This window comes from Trachypithecus francoisi, unplaced genomic scaffold (genome assembly GCF_009764315.1).
Source record: "Trachypithecus francoisi isolate TF-2019V2 unplaced genomic scaffold, Tfra_2.0 Lachesis_group2, whole genome shotgun sequence".
In the NCBI taxonomy this organism is placed as follows: Eukaryota; Metazoa; Chordata; class Mammalia; order Primates; family Cercopithecidae; genus Trachypithecus; species Trachypithecus francoisi.
In genome coordinates this window covers 105,194,775-105,222,118 of record NW_022681465.1, presented here as the reverse complement: position 1 = coordinate 105,222,118, position 27,344 = coordinate 105,194,775, and the positions used below count along the sequence as shown (strand labels likewise).

General features: G+C 38.2%; 2 protein-coding genes and 1 non-coding gene across 8 annotated transcripts in view; 2 read left to right on the top strand and 1 right to left on the bottom strand.

Annotated features, from left to right (window-relative positions):
• Nucleotides 1-15,286, top strand: part of GFM2 (GTP dependent ribosome recycling factor mitochondrial 2) — a 49,238-nt gene extending 33,952 nt beyond the window's left edge. For 4 of the 6 annotated variants that reach the window (XM_033179868.1, XM_033179870.1, XM_033179869.1 and 1 more), the window contains 6 exons: nucleotides 3,288-3,364; nucleotides 5,965-6,103; nucleotides 10,486-10,665; nucleotides 10,849-10,964; nucleotides 13,960-14,142; nucleotides 14,779-15,286. In XM_033179868.1, the coding sequence (XP_033035759.1) occupies nucleotides 3,288-3,364; nucleotides 5,965-6,103; nucleotides 10,486-10,665; nucleotides 10,849-10,964; nucleotides 13,960-14,142; nucleotides 14,779-14,907 (824 nt within the window). In that variant the 3' untranslated portion in view covers nucleotides 14,908-15,286. Of the gene's footprint in view, nucleotides 1-3,287; nucleotides 3,365-5,964; nucleotides 6,104-10,485; nucleotides 10,666-10,848; nucleotides 10,965-11,080; nucleotides 11,232-13,959; nucleotides 14,143-14,778 lie in introns of those variants that run through there. The other 2 variants (XR_004429867.1, XR_004429868.1) reach the window with 2 other exon arrangements.
• Nucleotides 11,355-11,460, top strand: LOC117066159. Its single transcript, XR_004430159.1, has one exon. It is a non-coding gene; the product is annotated as a U6 spliceosomal RNA (small nuclear RNA).
• HEXB (hexosaminidase subunit beta) overlaps nucleotides 15,258-27,344 on the bottom strand; it is a 29,077-nt gene continuing 16,990 nt past the window's right edge. The window contains exons 6-14 of the mRNA XM_033179872.1: nucleotides 24,877-24,978; nucleotides 22,769-22,898; nucleotides 20,741-20,921; nucleotides 19,781-19,867; nucleotides 18,156-18,228; nucleotides 17,549-17,723; nucleotides 16,010-16,100; nucleotides 15,784-15,888; nucleotides 15,258-15,422 (exon numbers count right to left, since the gene is read on the bottom strand). Coding sequence (XP_033035763.1) covers nucleotides 15,365-15,422; nucleotides 15,784-15,888; nucleotides 16,010-16,100; nucleotides 17,549-17,723; nucleotides 18,156-18,228; nucleotides 19,781-19,867; nucleotides 20,741-20,921; nucleotides 22,769-22,898; nucleotides 24,877-24,978 — 1,002 coding nt within the window. The 3' untranslated portion in view covers nucleotides 15,258-15,364. The remainder of the gene's footprint in view (nucleotides 15,423-15,783; nucleotides 15,889-16,009; nucleotides 16,101-17,548; nucleotides 17,724-18,155; nucleotides 18,229-19,780; nucleotides 19,868-20,740; nucleotides 20,922-22,768; nucleotides 22,899-24,876; nucleotides 24,979-27,344) is intronic.

Below are 27,344 nucleotides of genomic sequence, written 5' to 3'. Positions count from 1 at the left end.
TGGCTCCACAGTGTTGTCAGGGATCCAGGCTTTAATCTTTTTGTCTTATCTGAGTGCATAATTCCTGCAGCCTCGGGTATCACCTTGGAGTTGCTGACAACAGAAAGGAGTAAGGGAAAGGAAGAAGATATACCCCTTTTCTCTTAAGATTTCTTCTATGTCATTGGCCAGCACTGAGACATATGGCCACCTGTTGCAAGGAAGTCTGGTAAAAGCCTTTTAAGTAGGCGGCAGCAGAGTAGAGTGGAAGGCTGCTAGTAGCCTCTGCCACAGCCTTCTTGTCTGGCTTCATTTATTGAAACTTCCGCCTTCCTTTTGACTCTCTTCTTTAACCCAAAGAAAAATAAAACTATAGTACCTAGCCACACATTATTCTCCCACAGTAAAGTAATTGTGATTCCCTGAAGATATTGTACTCTTTTTTGCGTCGCTATTTCTTTTCTTCTGTTCTCTCTTGCACTATAATAGTAGCCCATGAACTTACCTGCCTGGAAAACGTTTACCCTTTCTTTTTTTTTTTTTTTTTTGAGACAGAGTCTCGCTCTTGTTACCCAGGCTGGAGTGCAATGGCATGATCTCGGCTCACCACAACCTCCGCCTCCCAAGTTCAGGCAATTCTCCTGCCTCAGCCTTCTGAGTAGCTGGGATTACAGGCATGCGCCACCACTCCTGGCTAATTTTGTATTTTTAATAGAGACAGGGTTTCTCCATGTTGGTCAGACTGGTCTCAAACTCCCGGCCTCAGGTGATCCGCCCACCTCAGCCTCCCAAAGTGCTGGGATTATAGGCATGAGCCACCGCACCCGACCCTGTTTACCCTTTCTTTAGGTCTCATCTCAAGCATCACACTTTATGAGGCTCTCACTGAATTCCTATATTAGACTGTTTAAGGACAAACCTTCTGGTTCTAGAGGTGGCATTAGAAGCTCTTTTTCCTTTGAAAACAAGTTGGACTCACAGATTATAGGAGAAAAAAAGCAATCTCTGTTGCCTCCCTTTGTCTTCCTGAGGACCCTGTGTGGAGAAAGGAAGATCCCTAGCCCAGTAGAGGTTACAGTTGCTCACCTCCCCAGATGGAGTCCACATGAAAGAAATCTGAGTATAGATGTAAGACAGCCCCCCCAGTACTGAAGGAAACCGAAACTGAGTCTTTTTGTGTCCACTTTGGTGAAGGAACAGCATTTAAATTAAAAAGGGCCTAACAACAGTTTTTCTGTTACTTTAAATGCTCTGAGGCCAGTCAGGTATAGTTTTTACTCTAGTGGAAAAGGATCAGGTGGTGATGAATCTGGCTGCCTGATTATCAAAGTTAACCAAGCTGGTTATATCAGGAGTGACCAGGCACTTAAGAGCAGGGGCTGCCCAAGCAAAGTAACCCATGGATTCTTTGAAATATATTTGAGAGTCATTTTATATTTCAGATGCAGCATGAGCACCTAAATTCAAATTGTGGGCTTGCAGTTAAATTGCACCAGCCAGTTTTGCACCTAAGAATTCAAGCCTTTAACTACTTTAGGAGAAAAAGTTTGGTATCCAAAGTCTCATTAATGGGCATTAGTTTAGGGGTCCTGAGCCCCCAAGAGGAAGGGATTTACCAAAGCTCCCTTACTTAGACTTCTTTCAGGCAGATCTACATGTTTCTTTTTCTGTGCTTTTATTGTACTTACCCCATAGTCCAGTTATAACCCTTGATACCTGTTACAATGCTAACATTGTAAATATTTTTAAATGAATTTATTTTACAGTAGTTACCTTTATTCCGAAAGTCACTTAGTGTCATACGCATGTACTGTCTTTGAGTATCTGTATGTGCTTAAAATATTATCTACAATAATGCCTCTTAACCTTGAACATGCATACGCATCTCTTGGGATTCTTGTTAAAATGTAGACTCTGACTCAGTAGGTCCAGAACCTAAGATTCTGCATTTCCGTCAGACTCCAGGTGTTACCAGTGTTGCTGGTCCTTGGTGCCCACTTTGGGATGTCGGGGGTCTAGAACAGTATTGTCCAGTAGAAATATAATGTGATCTACATATATAATGTAAAATTTTTTTTATAGCCACAGCAAACAAACTGGTGAAATAAGTTTTCATAGTATATCAAAATATTATTTTAGCATATAATCAATATTAAAATGTATTGCTGAGATATTTTACATTCTTTTTTTCATGGTAAGTCTTGGAAGCCTGGTGTTTATTTTACATTTACAGCACTTGGCAGTTAATAACATTAATACCTCCAAATGGCTAGTGGTTACCATTTGGATAGTGTGGGTCTAAAATGTCTGATTTGTATACCTAAGATACTTTGAATGTGTGACTGATAAGGTTAGCTCATTAATCCAGTGCTCAGCTCTTTTTTTAGCTACACTTTGTCTGTGGAACGTCTAACATTTCTTTTATAAAAAGAGGTAGAGTATACTTGAGTGTATTAAAATATCACTTTAGATGGCATACTTAATACCATCTAAAATATACATTATTTTTTCTGTGGTTGTGATAATTCATCATCATAGAGTTATACTAATACCTGTTTATTCATGATGTAATTTTAGCCTCCTTTTGGCACTTCATTATTGCCAGTTTTTCTGAAAGCATTTTACTTTTTTGTCAGCTCCTAAATTGATCTTTGGAAAATATAATCAGATGATGTTACTGTTCCTTTTAAAACCTTTCAGTGGCTTTGCAGTGCAAACTGAAACTTTTCACCATGGCCTACAAGACCTCACATGATATGATCCCTGCCACACATCTCCTTCCTCATCTGATGCTATTCTTACTTTTGTCCACTGATCTCTAGCTGCTAGTTTTCTTGCTCTTTTTCCCAACAGCACATTGTTCCTTGTATAGCCATTCCCTCTATCTGGGATTCCTTTTCTTCAGGATTTTGCTTATAGTTTGTTTATTCATTTCTGTCTTTACTTAAATCACCCCAGAGAGGCCTTCCTAGACCACTCAATCTCAAGTAGCCTCCCATCATTATTATGTCAGCTTATTTTTGTCTCTGCAGTATGTATGACTGTTTGAAGTTTTCTTTTTTCTTTTTTTTTTTTTTTTTTGTAAAGACGTGGTTTCGCTATGTTGCCCAGGCTGGTTGCAAACTCCTGGGCTCAAGTAATTCTTCTGCCTCAGCTTCCCAAAGTGCTGGGATTACAGGCGTGAGACACCATGCCTGGTTGAAATTTCTTTTTCAAAATTTGTTTGCTTATCCATCTATTTTACCCACTAGAACATATAATTATTTTAAAAAAATGAAATGTAAATATAACAGTTGTTTATCCCATAGATTTGGAACATGCATTGAAATGTCTTCAGCGTGAAGATCCAAGTTTGAAAGTGAGGCTAGATCCTGACTCTGGACAAGTAGGTATATTATTGCTTCACTCCAGAAGCCTTTCTATAAGAGTGTGTGTGGGGGGGGGTGTGTGTGTGTGTGTGTCTGTGTCTGTCTGTCTAAAGCACTGATTAAGTCTGTGCCCCGAAAGAAAAGCCTTTTTAAAATTCTCTCATAATACTAATTTCTGCTTTTATGTTGACTATCAAGCTAAATAAGCACATTTGCCTTAATTCTCTATGTAGTTAATTACACTTCGCATATATAAACTATTCTCCAACATTTTTTACCCCTCCTGAAGACAGCTTTTTGTGAAATTTTGAAATAAGGTTTAATCAAGACAAAGCCTTGAGCCTTTTATGCTAAGGTTTATAAAAGAAGCATACTAGGAGGAGGATTGGAAGGTGCTTTTGAAGACAGTAAAACACCTAAATTGGGAGAGAAGTGATAGACTACAGTGTAACAATGTGAGAGGAAGTAGAGTGTTAAAGTAGGTGCAGAACTGCGCTGTATAATATAGCACAGTAGAACAGATGTTTTGATTCATCAAGAAAAGATTAAATTACATTCTGCATCCTCTTTTTAGGAGGATAGGGTGATGTTTATATAAGATTTTAGAAGCAGTTTCTTAAAAAGTTTATAAATTTGTCTTTAAAAAGGATAAACTGACATAGTTAACCTGGAAAGCATGGAGTACTTTATTTTCCCAAAATGCCAGCCAAATGAGGTAGTAATTTAGTTTAATTGATACTGAAGAGTATGATAATCGTAATTAAAACAGAAATGTTTTATTTTAAAAAATCGATTATTTAAATAATCGAAATGTAATCCCAGCACTTTGGGAGCATCGCTTGAGCCCAGGAGTTCAAGACCAGCCTGGGCAACATAAGGAAACCCTGTCTCTACAAAAATAAAAATAAAAATAAAAATTAGCCAGGTGTGATGGCATGCAGCTGTGGTCCCAGCGACTCAGGATGCTGAGGTGGGAAGGTTGCTTAAGCCTGGGAGGTCAGGGAGGTCAAGGCCACAGTGAGCTCTGATCATACCACTGCACTCTAGTCTAGGTGACAGAGCGAGACCCTGTCTTGAAAAAAGTAAGTAAAAATAAATGAAATAAAAACTGGCACTACATTTAAAAATAACAGCAAATAATACACAAATCTACCAAGTAAATAATTAAGTCCGTTTTTCAGTTCCTCCATCTCATTCTGCAGGGTAGCCACTGAAAACTTGGTGAATAGCCTTTCACAGTTTTATTTATTCTTTTGAGACAGAGTCTCGCTTTGTCACCCAGGCTGGAATGTAGTGGCGCGATCTTGGCTCACTGCAAGCTCTGCCTCCCAGGTTCAAACAATTCTGCCTCAGCCTCCCGAGTAGCTGGGATTACAGACATGCGCCACCACGCCCAGCTAATTTTGTATTTTTAGTACAGACAGGGTTTCTCCATGTTGGTCAGGCTTGTCTCGAACTCCCAACCTCAGGTGATCTGCCCGCCTTGGCCTCCCAAAGTGCTGGGATTACAGGCATGAGCCACAGCGCCTGTGCCTTTCACACTTTTTACCCAAACATGTGTTCTGCTGTGCTGTGTTATGCAGCATAATATGTTTTTGTAAGTATATATGTACAGATATCTATAAGCAAGTCATTTTATTTGTATTATTTTACAACTATTTTCCCCAAATAGTTCACTTTGTAACTTAAAGTATAGCAGTCCTATACCAAGTGATTTTTTTAAATTTGTGATTACAGTTTTATTACAGCAAAAGTATTTAAATTAGGATCAGCCAAAGAGACACATAGAGCAAAGTCTGGGAGGGTTTTAAGCCTTTGCAATGCTTCCTTTATCCTCAGGGACATGTTACCCTCCTGGCAGAGTATTGCCAACCAGGGAAGCTCACCCAAGCCTTTGGTGGCCAGAATTATTATTGGGGCTTGATCACATACTGTCCATGTCGTTGACCTTTAGTCTCCAGTCCCTTCCACAGATCCAAGCTAATACACTAATACCTTTAGTCCTCATTGGTTCAAAAAAGATAAAAGTCAGTTTCTCCCTCATATGAAGGTTCAAGCTAGTCTGAAGGTTTTGACTGCTTACAAAGCTGTAAAGTGCCCTGGATGGTTGGGAAATGCCCATGATGTTGGGAAAGGTTTTGGAGAAAGGTTATTCCGCCCATTTACAAGGTATAGCCCTCATTCTCATGTGTCATGACAGTTGCCTACATTTTCGTTAAGAAAAGGGCTTTACTCTCCTCTTACAGGCACCACCCAGAAGCTGTCCACATCAATTATATTCATCTTCCACTGGCCAGAAATTTGGCTTTATGGTTGGGAAATGTTGGTATCTAGCTAAGTGTTGGCATCATTAGTCTTAGCCAGATGCTACTTGCCCAGCAGATAATTTAACTATCAAAGAAGGAGGAGAGAATGGCTAAGTAATTCACTTTTTATTGATTCATTATTCCAGTCAGAAAAGTCAAAAGCAATGTTTTGATGTAAGAGCCCCTGGCCAAAAAGAATTACAAAGGAAACTAATGAAAAATAAATATATATTAACATCATACTTTTATATAGTGTTCTGCAATAAATATAATTTACCCATAATCTTTTATTTCCTTCCTCTGGTAACCAGACTGTTCTGTGTGGTATGGGGGAGTTACATATAGAGATTATTCATGATCGAATCAAGAGGGAATATGGACTGGAGACCTATCTTGGGCCACTCCAGGTGGCATATCGAGAGACCATCCTAAACTCAGTTTGTGCCACAGGTAAAAAGTAAAACATTTAGGATTTGCTTTTTCTCTCTGTCTTTCTCTATTTAGTTGCTTAAAGCAGTGTTCACAGTCACTAATGTCTTCTATCAGAGGAGATGGTTTTTATGTATGTGGGTTTTTTTTTTGTTTTTTAAGATTTTGTTTTGAATACAGAAAACCCTATTTCATTATCACCCATAACATCTCCTGGATGACCACTCATCAACCAAATGTGCTTTGCGGAATAGAGTAAGCCATTGAAGTCGATGGCTTGTCCCAGTCCTCACTATCAGAACTAGTCTAAGAATTTGCAGTCAATGTGTTATTTTTACTCTATAAAGTAAAAGTAGAAAGTGTTTCAGTACTTAATAAATAGGATTATTCTATGCTGATAGTAATCTTGAGAAAGTATAGTTTTTATACTTCAGTTCCCAAATGTAAAAATTCATAATTTTTCTACATATGATTTTAATTTGGTTCCCTTAAGCCAAAAAACATGACAACAATTATTGCTACTCGCCCCCAAGAAGAAAATGTGAACAGGTTTGTGGGAAATTGTTAAAAAAAAAAAAAAAAGACGTTTAGGATAACCAGGTACTTTCAAGCTGCTCATTAGTTTGTGAGAAGTCCTGATGGTTACATTTCACTGAAACTTGAAAAATTAAGCAGAATACAGGAGCAAATAGCATGAGGAGTGCTCTTTCTGGACTGTTTATCTGGAAAAACTAAAAATGCTAGAGAACTGTAAGTAACAACTTTTAATATCTGAGCTGACTAGAATGTAATAGAATTTTCCAGAGGTCAAAAAGGAAGCAGGAATAGTAATCTGGGAAAAGTCAGCAATATAGGCTATAGTTATTCTAGAAGAATCTGTAATCATCTCTGACTAGTGCTTGAGAGCCATATCCTCATGGAAAGAATTAACTAGGGAAAGTCCTTTCTGCAAAAGCAGAGGGCAAGGAAACTTGCTTGTCTGGCTCTATGGTAAGGGGACAAGGTTTCTGAGAATTTGTAATCATAGGCTTCTGATACAGGTCTTTAGCCTAAGTTCATAGAACCAGTGTGCCCTGAAAAACTCCAGACCAAGGAGAACTTAGTTCTTTAGTGTAAAGTGCTCATGGCTTGGTAGTATCCCAAGGAACCTGGAGAAAAGGGCTTCTCCAAAGACATCAATCAACCCAGGCCTCAAAGAAATGCCACACATGGCCAGGCATGGTGTCTCACGCCTATAATCCCAGCACTTTGGGAAGCTGAGGCGGGCAGATCACGAGGTCAGGAGTTCAAGACCAGCCTGGCCAACACGGTGACCCCATTTCTACTAAAAAAACAAAAACTAGCTGGGCATAGTGACAAGTGCCTATAATCCCAGCTACTCAGGAGGCTGAGGCAGGAGAATTGCTTGAATCCCAGAGGTGAAGTTGCAGTGAGCCGAGATCGCACCATTGCACTCCAGCCCAGGCAACAGAGCGAGACTCCATCTTAAAAAAAAAAAAAAAAAAAAAAATCCCACACATAAAAGAATATTACTCACAATAAAATTCTCTTTAAATCACAAAACCATGAGAAAAAGCACAATGAGCAAAAAGGCAATAGAAACAATAGATAGTCACACCAGCAAAGGCTTCAGTTATTGGAGTTATGAGATGTAGAATATACAAATACTATCTTTGACGAAATAAAAGAGGGGATGGAAAGTACAGTTGACCCTTGAACAACATGGGATTGAAGTATGGGTGCAGGTCCAGTTGTACATGGATTATTGTCCTGCCTCTGCCATCCCTGAGACAGCAAGCCAAACCCCTTTTTCTTACTCCTCAGGCTACTTAATGCAAAGATGACAAGGATAAAGACCTTTATGATGTTCTACTTTTACTTAGTAAATATATTTTCTCTTAGATTTTCTTGGTACATTTTCTTTTTTTCTAGTTTATTGTAAAAATACAATATAAAATACATATAACGTGTTAATTGACTATTTATTGGTTAAGACTGACTTCCTGTTAACAGTATTCTATAGTAGTTAAGTTTTAGGGGATTCAAAATTTACACATGGATTTTTGACTGCATAGGGGTTTGGCACCCCTAGCCACCACATTGTTCAAGGGCCACTTGTGTTAGTAATGAACAAGAAACTATCAAAACTAGGTGCAACGGGCATGATCTCTCACATATGTGGAATTTCTAAAAGTCGAACTTGCAGAACAGTAGAATGATGGCTACCAGAGGCTGAGGGTTGGAAAGCTGGGGAAAGGAGAGATGTTGATGAAGTGGGGTACGGAGTTTCAATTGGACAGAAGAAATAGGTTCTCATGATCTATTACACAGCATAGTGACTGTAGTTAATAATGTATATTTTAAATCTTCTTAGTACAAAGAAATGTTTTTTGACATGATAGATGTGTAAATTTGCCTGCTTTTTATCATTCCACGATGTATGCATGTATTGAAAGATCACAAACCCCATAAATATATACAATTATTTGTTAATTAAAAATGAAATAGGCTGGGCGCGGTGGCTCAAGCCTGTAATCCCAGCACTTTGGGAGGCCGAGACGGGCGGATCACGAGGTCAGGAGATCGAGACCATCCTGGCTAACACTGTGAAACCCCGTCTCTACTAAAAAAAATACAAAAAACTAGCCGGGCGAGGTGGCGGGTGCCTGTAGTCCCAGCTACTCGGGAGGCTGAGGCAGGAGAATGGCGGGAACCCGGGAGGCGGAGCTTGCAGTGAGCTGAGATCCGGCCACTGCACTCCAGCCTGGGCGACAGAGCGAGACTCCGTCTCAAAAAAAAAAAAAAAAAAAAAAAATGAAATAAAACATTAAAAAGGATAATGGAATATCATGCTATGTGTGAGAGAGGAAATGGTCAAAAAATGATGGTGAGGGGGGTATATAAGGACACAGGAACCAGCTTGAAGAGACTCTGCTGGCCAAATCTGGATTAATTTGAATACCAAGATAAGTATAGACCATTGTGAAAAAATAATTTCTAAGTTCATACTTAGAATAATACATAGATAAATAGGGAAGAAGAGGGAGGGTTATTCCTTATAGTGGAATGCCAAGTGCTGACTGTTAGATGTTGGGGATTAGGGCTGGAATCGGAAAACAGTCCAGACAACTCTCACAAACGTGGAACAAAAAAATTGCCATATACATATAGCATAACAAATTCAAAATGAAGCAGAAGTAAACTGTTGCTTAGGGATACATGCATATGTGATATAACACTAAAGAAAATAATGAGGATAATATATGATAGTGGTTGCTTCAGAAGGCATCTAGATATTGGTAATACTCTGTTTCTTTAGTAGTTTTAGGTTTCATGAATGCTCATTTTTAGCTTGTACATATATAAACATGTATATTTATATATAAACACGTATATATTGAGACAATGTCTTGTTCTGTTGAGCAGGCTGGCATACAATGGCAAGATCTTAGCTCACTGTAGCCATGAACTCCTGGGCTCCAGCAATCCTCCCGCCTCAGCCTCCCAAGTAGCTAGGGCTACAGGTGTGCAGTACCACACCCAGCTAATTTTTATTTTTTTACAGAGACAGAGTCTTGCTACATTTGCCCAGTCTAGTCTCAAATTCCTGGCCTCAAGTAATCCTCCCACTTTGGCTTCCCAAAGTGCTGGGTGGGATTACAGGTGTGAGCCACCACACCTAAGCCTGTATAATTTTAAATAGAAAATGTTTCACAGTATAAACATGAGCTTGAAGAGGAATTATGAAGAATTATAGACTATAATTAATTCTTAGTTTTGATTTGGGCCATGAGTCAGTGCATTACATGGCCCCTCACATAAATACGGCATACTTCTGTTTTAGTAAAATATTGGAGATTGTTGGTTGTTGGCAAATAAGAGATACTGTTTTCAGTCTTACCAAAAACATTTTACTAGTTTTTTGGGAAAGAAATAGTAAACAGTAAGTGCATAAAGTATTGCTGGAAAAATACGCAATGTAAAACTTTTGTGGGTTGTCAGGATTTAGAGTTAATTTTCATTAGCTTACCTTTTGTACTTTTAAAGGTTTTATCATTTAATTTTTATTTAAAAGTTTGTAACTAAAAGGATTTCAATCACCTACAAGACGTTTTGAAAAGTTTAAAAGTATAATCTTCGTAACATGTGCCTCAGCATACCTTAATGTTAAAACAAGAGGTGATACAGAGCAGGTTTTTAACATTGATCAACATAGAAGCGGATGCTTTGTTGGTAGAGCTCTTTACTCTGATTTTTACACTGTATTTAGTGCCATTGTTAATATTCTCTCCCACTTTATCTTGTATGAGACCCTGAGCTTGTTGATGATAATTTTGCTGTTTATAGCACCTTGATACCTTTCCAGAATTAATTCTGAGGTACCATATTCAATTTGTTTATAGATACCTTAGATAGAACTTTAGGAGATAAAAGGCATCTGGTGACCGTAGAAGTGGAAGCAAGGCCAATTGAAACATCGTCTGTTACGCCAGTGATTGAGTATGCCGAAAGTATCAGTGAAGGCCTCTTGAAGGTCTCCCAAGAGGCCATTGAAAGTGGAATTCACAGCGCATGCCTCCAAGGTAAGGCACTCAGATGAGAGTAAGCATTAGTATCACACTCAGCCATTTAATCATCCTTATAGTATAGATTATTTCAGTCTTTTTCCTAACTTTGTTAGTGTTTTCTCCCTATTCCTTTGCACTTCTCATTACTTCTCACTACACATCAAGCATAGTATGATACAATTTTTTTCCCTTGTCTAGGACCATTGCTTGGATCCCCAGTTCAAGATGTAGCAATTACTTTACAGTCCCTGACAATTCATCCTGGTACCTCCACAACTATGATTTCTGCCTGTGTCTCAAGATGCGTGCAAAAGGTATAGAACTATCCTAATCTTTATGGCTTTCAGGTGACAGTTTTCTGAGTATAGTACCACTGATCTTGCAGACAGCTGTGTTTACAGAGCCTTATCTTGTGTCTTTGCCTTCTCAGCCTTGTGGTCAACAAGAGTTCTTATCATGGAGAATCTTTTGATTTCTTAATCACCAGGCTTTTATTTCAAAGAGGATCTTATACTCTGATAAAGAGGCAAGCTTCCTTAAGTGGCATTTCTGCTTTCCCATCCCTGACAGAGGCAAGAATGGTAGGTTTGACTGGAAGACAGATCTGAGGCTAGCTTGGCCCAAGATGGACTGTAATCTAAAGAACATTAAAGATCCAATATGGTTCCAATTTTGGAGATTGTTATTCAAATAAGATTGCTTTAGTGCTTGCCTCAGCAGCACATATACTAAAATTGGAATGATACAGGGAAGATTAGCATGGCCCTGCACAAGGATGACATGCAAAGTCGTGCAGAGTTCCATATTATTTCTCTACTTATATTAAATTATAAGATTGCTTTAATCAAGGACCATTGAAACCAGTTAAGTCCCACTGAATAACAGATTCAGGCTAAGCCCCTTCTCTTCTCAAAGCATCAAGCAATGTGGTCTTCTTGGTATGGTTATCTGGGGAGTTTGTCCTTAAGTGTCATGGACTCTCCACTTCCTGCCTCATTAACCTACCAGAACTGGATTAACTCCCAGGAGTGTGGTATGCTGAATGCTGATTCCATGCATTCCTCTCAGCATTGAACTACCCTAATTTTTTAAGTGATTGATTTTGCATTATTTATACTTGCTTTTATAGCCATTTTCTAATACTTGGACTGTGTTTGAGACCCAGTTTTCTATAATTGTACTTGAATCTATAATTACAAAGTTAATTTAAGTATCCCAAGCCCCTGACTTAAGAAAGCCAAACTTAATATCTCTTTCACATGAGTTTAAATTTATACTTCTTAAATAGCTTTTTGATTAAAAACAAAGCTTTGAAAAAAGTTTAAATATTGTTCACTTAATAGTTAGAAATGTTACCTGCAAAGTAGTTATGACTATATTATTGAGAAAATTCACCCTCAATTTTTTTTTTTTTTTTTTTTTAAAAGAGACAAGGCCTCACTATCTTGCCCGTGCTGGTCTTGAACTCCTGGGCTCAAGCAATCCGCCCACCTCAGCCTCCCAAACCCAAAGTGGTAGGATTACAGGTTGTGAGCCACCATCATTGCCTGTCCCCAAGTAATTTTTAAAGTTTATGGGAATCTGAAAAATGTTTCTAAATTGACCCCAAGCCCCCAAAATATTGGCCTGTCCTTCAAAGTGTAACATGTCTTCTAAAAATAAAGTCTGTATTTCTGTGTTCATTCACCTTTTTAATAAGATTATGCCAGAGAACAAGAATTAACTTTATGGGGGCTTACATTTAGTCTTTAGTTTTAATTCATTACTTCAAACAAAATACTCTTAATGGAAGTACTGCTACCCTTGTTAAGCTTCTTGTAATGGGGAATCTCCTTCTATCTGCTTGTAAGTGCTTCCTGTATTTATTGAGTCATCTGTGTTGTGCTTAAGTTCACCAGGCACTGAGAAGGACACAAATAGGATTAGATTTTATTCTACCTAAAGGAGCTTGTGATTTCGTAAGGGAATTAAATATAACCAAAGTATTAGATAAAATGGGCAAATGCCATGAAAGTAGGAAGCAGGGAATTGGGGAAGATTCTTGGAAAGATTTATATTTGAGCTGAGATGATTTTGGAGGACTTGGGCACGGTGGGGGACCTTCCAGACAGAGATAAGAGTCCTTTTAACTGTATTATCAGATGAAGGCAGGGGAGTCGTGTGTTGAAAAAGTAAAATAGTGTCAGACTGTAGAGAAACCTTTAAAAACTACATTAAAGAGTTTGAACTTTGTTCTGAGAATGGTGGAGCATAATGTAAAGGTTTTGAAGGGAGAAGTATCAAAGTACAGAAGGAATTTGAATAGGGAAGAGATAGTTGAGGACAGGAAATGGACTAAGTTTGACCTAGGATACCAGCAATAGGAACAGCGGAAAAAAAAATCTTACAGCTTACTTGGGGAAAAGGAAGTCAAAGGTGAACTGAAGACTACTGATGTCATCATAAGAAAAAGGGATGTGTGTAGAAGTGTTTGGAAAAGAAAATGATGAGCTCAGTGTGGGACATGTTGGAGAGCTGTAGATATTCAGACACTATCCCAAAGCAGGCCAATGGAGTACAAGACTGGAGTACTCAGAAACTATGGGCTGCATAGGATTTAAAGTTTTTGAGGAAGCCATGTTGAAGGTGTTTTTGAAGCTCTCCAGATAGGTAATACTGCCAGGGAAAAATTATGAAAAGAGGACTAAGAACAGTTTTGTGAGCATGGTATGCCCTAGATACACAGAATTCAATCCTTTTCTTTATTGTAGCAGTTTTTTTCTCTTAGTTTTTATATCTTTTTCAATTCCATTATTTTATTCTGAAAAGCATTTTCAGTTTCCAGTCTTTATATGCGTATTCTTCTTGGCCTTTGAAATCTAAGATTCTAAATAAGAAAAGATTTCACATAATGTTTCTATTACCTTATTGCATTACATTTTTCCAAGCTCTCCCCTTTATTGCTATCTATGGCATGTGGCATGGCATGGATTGTAATTATAGACATCAGGAACAGCAACATGAGTTTTAAATATGAACAAATGCATCTTTGAAAGGGGAGGACTTCTGTGACTCTGACCACATGTTCACAGTCATTTTTTTATAATCAGACTTCGCTAAACACCCCTCCTTGCATCATACCATACCAAAGATCTATAAATTGTTATCATGATTATACCGGCAAATATTGTAGTTGTTGATGTCTTATAAAATGTTACCTTTAAAGAGAGAGTTAAAGCAAGCTTATGTCTTTTTGTATGAGCTCTAGGCTTAAGAGTATGGGCAGTATTTATTTATGAAAGATAAGTTAACGTTCTTTAATTTCTTTAGGCTCTGAAGAAAGCTGATAAGCAAGTTTTGGAGCCTCTGATGAGTCTTGAGGTTACAGTAGCTAGAGATTATCTCAGCCCTGTCCTGGCAGATCTGGCACAAAGAAGAGGAAACATTCAGGAAATTCAGACTCGCCAGGACAACAAAGTTGTTATTGGATTTGTTCCCTTAGCAGATATTATGGTAAGTACTTTGTAACGGAAAAGTACATATTCTTCTTAATTCAGGGGATATAATATGCCAGTGAATAGACAATCAATAACCTAAAAGAAACATTAAGGCTTTGATTTAGGGAATAAATGTTAAGTTTCAACCAGCAGGAATGGTTAGGACTTTGAATTTAAATTGTTGGGAAATCCAGGGATTCTGCCATTACAAGGGGGTATTTGTAGTCCTACAAAGCTTGAGATGTGCTGTACCAAAATGTGGTGCCAGTCTATATGATCATTTTTTCCCTGCCAAGCATTTATCTTACTTCTACCATTGTCAGTTTTAAGGCAAGTTATCATTCTTCTCCCCTATCAATCAGCCTTTTCTGCTCCAGGACAGGCACCTGGGTTGCCAGCAGAGTAGTAGGAAGGGCACAGCCATCTAACAAATACGTCTGTAGCATACTTGCACTACTCTGCTTTCTGTCCTCGATATTTTTATATCTAACTTACCCTGAAAAAAGTTAAATGATCTGTTTGAAGGAAGTGATATAGCTAAGCCACATGAGTGGCAACATCACTTTTCCCTAATAGTCAAAAGATAATCAGCAGGAAGAGAAACTTGAGGCTTAAATTTGATAATATAAATGACCTAAATTATTTTGCTTAGGGTTATTCAACTGTGCTTCGAACGCTAACATCAGGCTCAGCTACTTTTGCCTTAGAACTATCTACTTATCAAGCCATGAATTCTCAAGATCAAAATACACTGCTCAACCGGAGAAGTGGTTTGACCTAAATGTTTTAGTTTTTGGAGAGAAATTCAGGAGCACCTAGCTACTTCATTTTCAGTAAGAACAATTTTTATTGCACAAAGAAAGTACTGTTTCAGTACATTCAGAGAACTAGATAAAAGATATAACTTAAGCTTTGATAGTGGCACTGGAGCCACCCGTTTTAATTTAATGAGAAATATGCTTTGATGTTTAAAGCCACTGTACCTGAATCATGCTGTTCATCTATGAAGTTATTACTATTAGTAGCAAACACTCAACTCTTCGGAAGAGTGCTATCACGAAGGTGTCTTTAAGCTTATCTCAAGAAAGATGCCAGGTCTCTATATGTAATAAGAAATAAGAGGGTCAAAGGTTCAATCAATAAAAATATTTTATTCAAAAGTCTAATATCTTATTTTACGTGATTTCAAAATAAAGTTGACTGTAGTACAGATTGCTGTGCCTTTTTCCCCTCCATTTTTACACGTTCTCATGGTTACAATATCCAGCATAAAGAGGTTGTGCAGCTATTCCACGTCTGTAGATAGATAGCATGAATAAAGATATTTTAGGTATCATTTATGTCATCTTAGAAATTTACATTAGAATCACTAAATCACAGCATTACTGAAAATAAGGGAAGAAAATTAAAGCAACTCAAGATGGAGTTCGAAGTTACACCAAAATTTTTTGTATCTATAAAACAGTCGTAAGTCTGAATATATCTTCTTTACAGGTATTATTACCTACAAAAAAATAATTCCTGGTTTCTTCTAATTATTTCTTAGGTAACACACATTTCTATTTATAGCAAAAGAAACTAGCTAACACTGAATAGGAAGGCTAAAAATCACACTGGACTTAATAGTATCCTAGCTTGAGAAACAAATATTTCTTACTCGACCATCCTGCAACGGTGCCTTATCAGTCTGTCATAGGCGCCATCCATATCTCTGACATCTTTGGAGCTCCAGAGTCTCTCACCAACAGCACTTGCCCGAGGCCTAAAATTTAAACCACACGTCCCCCCAAGCAGTTTAGGTTTAGTACTTTTGTGTTTAGATGGAGAAAGAAAGCTAAGGCACCTTAATTCTTAACTCAAATGTTACCATGTAAATCCCATACCATAATCTTGGAGTGAGGTTAGTTGCATCCACATATTCTCCCCATAGACAAGCTTCTCCACCAATGAAAAGTTGTTTCTGTTCCCGAGTACCTAAATTAAAATCATTGAATTGATATAAGTTCAGAAGCTCAAAGCTTGTGCACAGAGGCAATATTAATTTCTTCATCAAGATTTGTTTCCTCTGTCTTTATCCTAGGGCAACATTTCTCTACTGTGGTCAGCAGGACCTTGGGAGATGTTAATGGTTGTGGCACAAAAAAGGTGGCCCCTCTTCCCCCCTCCCAAAAAATAATGGTTGCAAACTTTATTCCCAGCCCTGACCCATGGTTCACAGTGTGTGTTAGCCCCATAGATTAACGTAGTGGGCCAGTATTAAACAGTTTTATTTTGGTTGTATGCAAACTTATCTGGACACCAGAAACCATTTTTCAAATCCCTGGTTATCTATTTAGTAGTGTGCCAGGGAACATAAGTTGGAATACTAGTTTTTTAGTGGACTGTGACCATTCCTGCCTTTAATTTCTACCTCTTGACATTTAAAACAAAAATTGAATACTTAATTTTTTTTTTTTTTTTTTGAGATGGAGTCTCGCTTGGTCACCCAGGCTGGAGTGTGGTGGCGCAATCTTGGCTCACTGCAACCTCCTGGGTTCAAGAAATTCTCTGCCTAAGCCTCCCGAGTAGCAGGGATTACAGGTACCCACCCCCATGCCCGGCTAATTTTTGTATTTTTAGTAGAGATGGGGTTTCACCATCTTGGCCAGGCTGGTCTTGAACTCCTGGCCTCATGATCCACCTGCCTCAGCCTCCCAAAGTGCTGGGATTACAGGCGTAAGCCACTGCACCCAGCCACTTAATGCTTTTTAAAAATCAGTAATTATCACTTTTTGATCCTCATAAAATTCATTGTATATAAAATTACCAATTAATAAGACCTATGGTTCTGAAACTTTTTTAAATACTAAAATCCTTTTTCAAGGATTTTGTACTAAAGGCTGATGTACAAAATTGGACAAAGTAGAATGTTCTTTATGAAGGGGATCTGACAGCCTGAAGCTCCACCCTTCGGATGTCCCCTCCTGTCCCATCCACCAAGGATTCTACTCCTCCGAATCCTAAGACAACACAGCCTGAAATCCACTGAACTAAAACTGTAGCTTTGGTTATGTGTCTTACATTGGAGAAGCAGTTCAGAAGAGGGCATATAAGGTTAATGCAATCAAATAGCTTTAGAATGTAGAGAGTGAGGAGTCATCATTGAAAATGGAGATAAAATCTAGGGGGATCTATAATACTTTCGAAGTTCTTGAATTTAGACAACTATATGGTTTCTTGAGAGTTTGATACTGAGCTTAAAAAAGTACATAAAATCAAGGATCAAACATAAAAGATAGGTAGGTGGTAGGTGATATCTAGGTAAGGATTTCTGGGGTGGGAGGTTAGGGAAGAAAACTCATAAAACAAAGGTAACAATGGTTGCTTCACTTACCATCAGCTTCACAGTAACCCACAACACGCGGACCAACTGCTTCACTTACCAGCAAAATCAAGAGGTTCCACTTTATAGTATTTCCTCCAATCTTGTCCATAACTAATCAAATCTAAGTACCAAGGAGCAGAAAGGATTACAGGCAAGCCAGATGCTGTGACTTTGCTGAGTTCCTCAGGATACGCGTTGTCTTTCCATACTTCAACTATTGTGCCCGGCACAAGCTATTAACGTTACAAATTGCAATACATATTATTAAGCGTAGAACATAGTAGATGAAATTGAAAGTTTAAGGCATTATTACTAGCAACATAATTTTCTAAGATCCTTAAAAAAAATCTGCACTTCCTTTTTCCCCTTCAGAGTTAGTGCCATGTGATATTCATTTTAGAGACTTAAAATGAAAAGTTTCATCAACCTTAAGTTTGGATATTTAACTTTTGCTTATATATGGATACCACTTAGGTTCAGTTAACTAAGGCTGAGACTTGCATTTTAGTCTCATTTCTACCAAACTTACCTTGGAACTATGAGGTCCAAAATGGTCACTAACCACACTGGAAAGGTAATACTAGTAGTTAGACTTGCAAATTCCCAGTTGCCCCAAGAAAAATAATTCTCTTACATTGATCAGATGCAGTCTTCACAATGCTCACCTTCACTTTATCATCAAAAACCTCCTGCCAGACAATGGATCCCTTGTTTATGGTTGCAATAATATCCAAAACCCTAGTATTACAAAAAAATTATAGTTATTTTAGATCACAAGCTTAACAATCTATTTAAAACGTACATTTTCTATCAAGGATTTCTTGCATTTTGAGAGTATAGTACAGCTTTATAGCAGAAGCAGCTAAAGTTGGGAAGTGTCACAAGTACTTCCTCCTTTTTAGCACATGATATAGAACCTCACATAGTTTGGGGGTTTAATAATCATTTGCTGAATGAATGAGTTAAACATACCCCTAAGATAGGGAGAAGTGGCCTCAAATTGAGTTGGTAGGCAACTCAGGAAATTGTACAAGCAGCAATCTGTTAAAATTTTATGGCTGTCTTAAAATGATAGGGACCATGATCTAGCCTGTCATATCACATAAATTACATGTAAAAGTTGCTGACAATCAGTCCACAAATATTTACAGATATTTAGACAATGCCAGGTGCTCTGCAGATAAATTAAACGCATTACACAAAAAGCTGAATAGGCAAAGGCTGGAACCTGGGCTTGCCAAATAAATGGTACGGCATACAGCTTGCAGACTGTTTTTGTATCTCTCATGGGCTAAGAATGGTTTTTATATTTGTAAAGCATTTTTTTTTTAAGTTTAAAAATTTGAGTTTTTGGTTTATTTTTTTAACTTAAAAGAAAATTGTATGTGGCCCATGAAGCCTAAAATCTTTACTCTCTGGCCCTTTACAGAAAAAGTTTGCCAATCCCTGTAGAGAACAGCATGGTCTAGTAGAACTTCCTGGGATGGAAATGTATATATATGCACTTTTCAGTATGGCAGTCACTAGCCTCAGCTGGCTACTGAACACTTGACATGTGGCTAATGCAACTGAGTAGCTGAATTTTTAACTTTCATTAATTTTAATTAATTTATATATGGACAGACACCTGTGGCTATGGCTACTGTATTGGGTAGCACAGCTATATAGTAAAATAAATGCTCCTGAAATTGACAAAATGGAATGAATTCCAGGTGAAGACTTCACAGGGTAGCCAGGGCTTCAAGCTGAGTTTTATTGATTGATTGATTGATTGAAACAGAGTCTCACTCTGTTGTCCAGGCTGGAGTACAGAGTGCAGTGGTGTGATCTTGGCTCACTGCAACCTCCACCTCCCAGGAGATTCTCTCTCAGCCTCCCAAGTAGCTGGGATTACAGGCACCCACCACCACGCCTGGCTAATTTTTATATTTTTAGTAGAGATGGGGTTTCACCGTGTCAGCCAGGCTGGTCTCACACTCCTGGCCTCCGGTGATCTGCCTGCCTTGGCCTCCCAAAGTGCTGGGATTACAGGCATGAGTCACCATGCCCAGCCCAAGCTGAATTTTTAGAACAGATGACTGCCTTCCTATATTTCAACAGCTATTGGAAAATACTTGGAGTCACCATGTTACTGATTTAAAGCAAGCAGTGGGTATTGCTTCTTTTAGTGATTTTTCACATCTACACTTAGGCAAAGGATGTAGAGAAAATGTAAAAATAAAGCACATTACTAAATAAACTTTTACAAAAAGCATTAATAAAAACAGAAATAGGCTTTCAAACAACTTACTTTTGAATGTAGAAAGATTCTAGTTTTTTAAAATCTTTGCCAAAGCCTTTTTGCTTCATGAAATCTTGAATTTTTGGATTTGATTCCCTACAGCAAAGAGTGATTAAAATTTCATTAGAAGTTTGATATGCTCACTTTATTATTTAAAGCAGTATATATCCTTAATATCTGTTGTGCAGACTTAAAACTATTAAAGTTTGTAGGTAGTAAAAAGAAGCCTAAAAACTTAATTACAAGTTATCTTAATTATCCATTGCAAACAGTTTTTTCAAGAAGCTGACTTCCTATAAAAATGGCTTTCTTTACCTTACCACCTTTCTCCTCCATCTAAAGCTATTTGCAGAGAGAATTTTTATTTGAAAAATCTTTCCTATTTAATCATCGATTGCCCTCTCACTAAAGTTGTTCTCATTTCACAGTAGTCTTTTTTTGAATTTCTTCTGCATCTTGTTTTCCCTTAAGCTTTACACTTTGCCATACCACCCAAATGCACATTCTACAAAAATCTACCATCTCAGGAGTCATGTTGCCCAGTTTAACCCTTACAAGCAGGCATGTTACTCTTAAGTCTTCCTTATGGTATGGAGCCCTCTACAGCTACTTCAGTGCAACAGGTTTTTCATTTTTTTTTTTTTTTTTTGAGATGGAGTCTCATTCTGTCACCCAGTCTAGAGTATAGTGGCATGATCTCAGCTCACTGCAGTATCTTCCTCCTGGGTTCGAGATATTCTGCCTCAGCCTCCTGAGTAGCTGGGATTACAGGCACCTGCCACCAAGCCCAGCTAATTTTTGTATTTTTAGTAGAGACTGGGTTTCACTGTGTTGGCCAGGCTGGTCTTGAACTCCTGACCTCATGATCCTCCCACCTCGGCCTCCCAAAGTGCTGGGATTACATGCTTGAGCCACCGCACCCAGCCTCTTTTTTTTTTTTTTTAAAGAGGTTTTAAGGAATCATCTTACCAACATTTAAATTCCACTTCATCTCCTCCCAAATGAATGAATTGATCTGGAAACACCTCACTAATTTCTTTGAAAAATGTAGTAAGGAAGCTGTATGTTGTATTCAGAGTAGGGTTTATAGGTCCAAAAGAGTTCAACTTGTTTTGTCTACTGTAACACGGAGTCAGGAGGTCTTTCTGACCTAGAAGAAAATATAATTAAGATTCTTTTTAAAAGAAGTGAACTCATTATAAAGATCTGGTTTTCCACGTGATTTTATTATGTCATTTTATTGAAGCTACAAGATTATATACACAAAAGATGAGCGTGTTTACTAAGAGCTAGTAATTTCTTCCAAATAAGAAGGAAATGTTTCCTGAATCCTGTTTCTTTGCCTCTTTGTTTCCCATTATATCTGAGATTTTATCTATGTCAAATGTTAACTACCAAATCTTCAGTTTGCCTCAACCCTTTTTCTTGAGCTTCAATTCATATTTCAAATTCCTTGCTGGATACAACTGGAAATCCTAACTGTATTTCAAATACAAGATAACAAAACACACCATCTGCAATCCCTAAGCTCCCTTTCTCTAGCTTCTGATTTTCGTATTCTAGCAAGGGTACCATCATCATCCTAGAGTATATACCTCTTCTCTCTCCTGGAGTCCATCAGTTGCCAAGTTCCATGGATAGTTCCAGAATGTCTCTCAGTTCTGTCCATTATTTTCCATTCCCACTATGACCCTCCTGGTCCAGAACTCCAATCTGTCACTTTCCCAAAGGTTTTCCAAAAGTGTGGTTCCCATCATGTTACTCCTCTGCTCAGAAATGTTCACTGGTTTCCAGTGTGTCCTGATGAAGTTCACATTCCTCACCAAAGACCCTCTAATGTACTCTTCCAGATTTACCTCTCACTATTCCCCATGTCTACTCTAATAATATTGAGCAATTAAAAATGTTGGTACTGTACTATGTGCTTTTACATTATTTAAGTCTCAAAAAAATTACATGATAGCTACTACTAATTCTCATTTTAGAGCTGGAGGAACTAAAGATGAGATATTGTAACTTGCCCAATGTCACCTAGTTTATAACGGCAGAAGCAAGATTCAAACCCAAGCTGTCTGGCTCCAAAGCCAAAGTTCTAATCATCGCCCTATAATGCCTCCTACTCTGCTACACTCTACTCCAGCTACATACCTGTCAAGCATATCTTACACTTTTTGCACGCCTTTCCTTATGCCATTTCCTCTGCCAGAAACATGAATATATTCTCTGATCACTCAAAAGCATTTTAAGTGTCACCTCATCTGTGAAACCATTTCTTGAATTTACTTATGTTCTACTTTTTGTAATCACTTTTTGTTTTCTTTTATTCCCTTTTTTATACTTCAGGCAGTACCTAATCACAATGACTTGCTCACAGTAGACACATAGTAGTTACTGAATTGTATCTGTCAATAGCGTTACTGATAGACCCATCACAATTAAGAACAAAATGAGCAAACACTAGGTCATAAAATAAATGCAGTACCTCAAATATTTACTTTTGCAATTTATAAAATACAACTCCTGGCCAGGCGCAGTGGCTCACGCCTATAATCCCAACACTTTGGTAGGCCCAGGTGGGCCGATCATGAAGTCAGGAGATCAAGACCATCCTGGCTAAAATGGTCTCTACTAAAAATACAAAAAATTAGCGTGGTGGCAGGTGCCTGTAGTCCCAGCTACTCAGGAGGCTGCGGCAGGAGAATCGCTTGAACCTGGGAGGCAGAGGTTGCAGTGAGCCAAGATCACGCCACTGGACTCCAGCCTGGGCAATGTAGCGAGACTCCATCTCAAAAAACAAAACAAAAAAATTAGCTGGGCATGGTGGTGCACGCCTGTAGTCCCAGGTACTCAGGAGGCTGAGGCAGGAAAATTGCTTGATCCTGGGAGGTGGAGGTTGCAATAAGCCAAGATTGTACCACTGCACTCCAGCCTGGGTGACAGAGCAAGACTCCATCTCAACAGATAAAAAATAAGATAAAATAAAATACAAGTCCTTACCTTTTCCCCAAGATAGTGTATGCCCAGGGGTATCAAATTCTGGCAGGACTCGAATTCCTCGTAATCTGGCATATTCAATCACCATACGGACATCATTTGGTGTATAAACATGAGACAACGAATAGCTTCCCTGTAAAAGTCATATTTATTCAAGTTAAAATGTACAATGTAGATTTGATCCTGGAAATTAACAATTGTGCTTGCATTTGATATCTGACAGCAAATTTTTTCATTATGACAATGTATTAGTTTCATGTGGTATTAGAGGACTCATTTAAAAATAATATAGGGCCATAGTTTCAGGAGTAGGACATTTCAGAAAGCAAATTTCTACTAAGTCACACATACTCAAAGGATGACAGCCGTTTTGGGGCTTTTGTCAAATCATTTGTTTACCATATTTTAGCAATAAATTCTCAGTATACTTTGGGCTAATCCCAGATTTACTGGTAGAAATATCTGTCTCCATCAGTGCCTCCTGTTTCAAGAGTGTCTACTATCATGCTGTTTCAACTTCCATGTAAGCATACAACAAAACAAATGTCTCCAAAGTGAGACTTCTGAAAACACTGCTCTTGTCAATTTTAGAGTCAAAATGTACACCTTATTACAAAGCATAGCTATTGTCCTGCAAAGGACTATCAGCTTCAATTACTATCAACTTGAAAAATTCCCATATAGACTCTGTAATAAGTGACTTGGTTTATTAATGATTACCTCAGTCCCTTTATAGGTCACTTGAAAAATTAGAACTCAATATTGTTTGTAACTAAAGTTATATCAAAGCTATTCCTTAGCACATTTCTCAAACTATGGGCTATAAATGCTCAATGGCAGAAAAGTAGTCTTGTCTCCCAGCACCGCAAATCAAATTTCTATCAAGACTAGATTTAACTACCAGTTTATAGTAAATACCGGGACATGTTAATTGACACTATGGGGTGCTATCAGCAAAACCCAGACTGTAGGAAACTGTAGGACACATGACTCAGTTTCTTCAACAACAACAAATTACAGGAGAAAAAGGTGGGGAGAGGGGACCCATAGATCAAAAGAGAATTACTAGACATATTAACTCACCACAATTATGGAGCTTATTTGTATCCCACTGCACGTTTTTTAAAATAATTTAAATATTGACTGGCTGTCTAGATTACTGTTAATTTTTTAGCTGCAATCATGTATTATGGTTATTTTTTCTTAAAGAACAGGCCTTTTTACAGTGAGATATGATGATAGATTTTATTCAAAACAACAGGATGGGGTAGGGCTTGTGCAGGAGTTTAAGTGATACAAGATTGACCATGTATTCATGTTTGAACCTGTGTGATCAGAACATGGGAATTCATTAAACTATTCTATATCTGTATATGTTTGAAATTTGCCATAATAAAAAGTAAAACAAAAGGAAACAAAAACATAAGTGCTGTTAGCACATTTTAGCCTACATACATAACACTGGAGAAAGTTTTGGAGTTATGGCCAGAGGACAGAATTTAGACTCCTGGCTCTGTCCCGTCCTAACCACAACTTTAGACAAGGTGCATCATTTCTCTGGATGTCAGGTACCTTCTTTGTATTACAGGGATATTAAACTAGGGGACACTGAGGGTCCCTCCCAGCTCCACTGGTCCATAATACAGTCAATTTGAACACTGTTAACTGAGACTACCATTATTTTCTAAGAAAACACTCTCACCTCTAAAATTCCCTACTTCATGTAGTTTCTCAGAGAAAAATAGTCATTTATGGATTTCCAAACAATTATGTTTAAAACAAATACACTGTTGGACAACTTGATAAATATATTATCTTAACCATATGTAATTTGAGAATTATTCAGGGCTTCTACCTTAAGATGTTAAATTTCAATTTATACTTCCCCAGATTGTTTATATTCACAATAACAATTACAGTAACAGTTATAACAGTAAAAAAAATAGTTTTATGGATGTAAAATGCTAAGTCACAGCCAAAAAAAATTAAAAACCATAAACATCTGATTTTTACACTTTGATTCTATCCATAAGAACAAACATTTAAGTTACAAACTTGTAATGAAACTATACCCAGCGTTTTTGTAGAAGAGTACAATACAATTTACTCACTTTATTGCTTAACTCAGGAAACGCGATGCTCTGATATGGGAAAGACTGGTCATCGACTATGTGCCAGTGAAGAACATTAAACTTATTAAAAGCCATGGCATCCTGCAAGCAAACATATTTAAAAATTATATCCTGCAGGTATCATATACAATCCATATTACCTATCTACATTTGGAATTGCTTCCAAAATGTCTGCTTCCTTTAAAAAAATTTTTTTTTTTTTTTTTTTTTTTTTGAGACAGGGTCTCACTCTGTTATCCAGGCTGGAGTACAGTGGCACGATCTTGGCTCACTGCAGCCTTGACCTCCCAGTCTCAAGTGATCCTCCCACTTCAGCCTCTTGAGTAGCAGGGACTACAGGCGCCCACCACCATGCCCAGCTAATTTTTGTATTTTTTGTAGAAACAGGGTTTTGCCATGTTGCCCAGGCTGGTCTGGAACTCCTGGGCTCAAGCCATCCAAAGTGCTGGGATTTGGCTAAAATTTATCTTCCAGCGAAGAAAGAATGAGAAGAAATAGAAATTCTTCATCATACATCACATGACACGTCAGTATACAAAAAGCCTCTGGAGATGTCGTATTTATTCTAGACGGTGAGTTGTAACTGCTCTGTAGGAGGAGAGCAAGCTTATAAATTCCAAGTATGTAGGGGACTGCCAAGAATGCAAAATGGTTCCTGGCTGCCACTGTGTTTGGGAATAGAGCAAAGGAAAAATGGAGCATTCATTTAAGTACCAGGACTTATAATTCCCACAGTTCTGAAATTTGAGTCCCAACCAAGAATTTCATTGCAAACTCAATACAATTCTCCCAGAGAAATTTTTGGGTGAATTGAGTTATTAATTTTATGTATACTCTAGAGGAATAACCAATATAATATTTATATAAAACATAAACACTACTTTTAAAAGATGAAAAATAATAAGGGAGAAGATTTGTCCAACAAGATCATCAAAACTTAAAGACTCCCTCTTCATCAAGGCTGAAGGGATTCGGCTGATGGAGTTAGGAAATCTTTTACATAAAAGGGGATTGTGCAGATAAATATATTGAGGATAAAAGGAGGATCTTCACTCTCAGAGAAGGGAGCTAGAAATATAGGTGTTAACTGGAATTGAGGTTATTAATACAAACTCATGGTTTTTAACATAGACCAGGGGTTGGCAAACATTTTACATAAAGGGCTAGACAGTAAATATTTTGGCTTTGCAAGCCATAGAGTTTGTTACACCTACTCCACTCTGCAACTGTAGAGTGAGACAATATGTAAACAAATGTATGTGGCTATATTCCTGTAAACTTTATTTGTGAGGCCAGACATGGTGGCTCACACCTGTAATCCCAGTACTTTGGGAGGCTGAGGCAGGAAGATTGCTTGGACCCAGGAGTTTGAGACCAGACTGCATGACAGTGAGACCTCATCTCTACTAAAAAATTTTTAAGAAATTAGTCGGGCATGGTGACACATGCCTGTAGTCCCACCCATTCTGGAGGCTGAGGTGGGAGGATTGCTTGAGCCTGGGAGGTTGAGACTGCAGTAAGCTGAGCTCATACCTCTGCACTCCAGCCTGGAGGTGACAGCGAGACCAAAACCCCATGTTTGTGAAAACAGATAGTGAACTGGATTTGACCCTTGGGTTACAGTGTGCCAACTCCTGATATAAACAGATAAAAAAATCAGGAAAGATGTGTGCGTATTCATATAAATATATACATACATAGGTACACACATTTTCTAGCTCTCTCTGCTCAGAGGGTCTACAATGACACCCTAGTAGCAATGAGCGCACCTAGAGCCTAGACATTGGTTTCAAAATGTTGTTCACCACTAAAAGAGTTCCCTGAAGAAAAGTCTGAGGACACAGAAAAGACTGGGACAGGGAAGACAGGCCTGGAACATCATGTGCCAAAAAGAAAGAAAGTGCTCCAAGATTAAAGGGAACCTGCAAGGGATATAAGAGGCAACTTGAAGGACTTCCAGTGACCAAAGCTGAGATAATTTGACTATTAAACAGGGAAAGTGGCCGGGCATGGTGGCTCACGCCTGTAATTCCAGCACTTTGGGAGGTCAAGGCAGGTGGATCACCTGAGGTCAGGAGCTTGAGACCAGCCTGGCCAATATGGTGAAACCCCGTGTCTACTAAAAATACAAAAATTAGCAGGGCGTGGTGGTGTGATGCCTGTAACCCCAACTACTCAGGAGGCTGAGGCAGGAGAATCGCTTGAACCTGGGAGGCGGTGGTTGCAGTGAGCTGAGCCCTCACCATTGCACTCCAGCCTGGGCAGCAAGAGCGAAACTCCATCTCAAAAAAACAAAAAACCAACAAACAACAACAAAAAAAAAAAAACAGGGAAAGTAACAGATTACAATCCCGAATAACATAGTAACCCATGAGTCAACACTGATAAAAATAATGAATACTTAAATAAAAGAGAAGGGATTGCTCTACCTTACACTTAAATGCCAA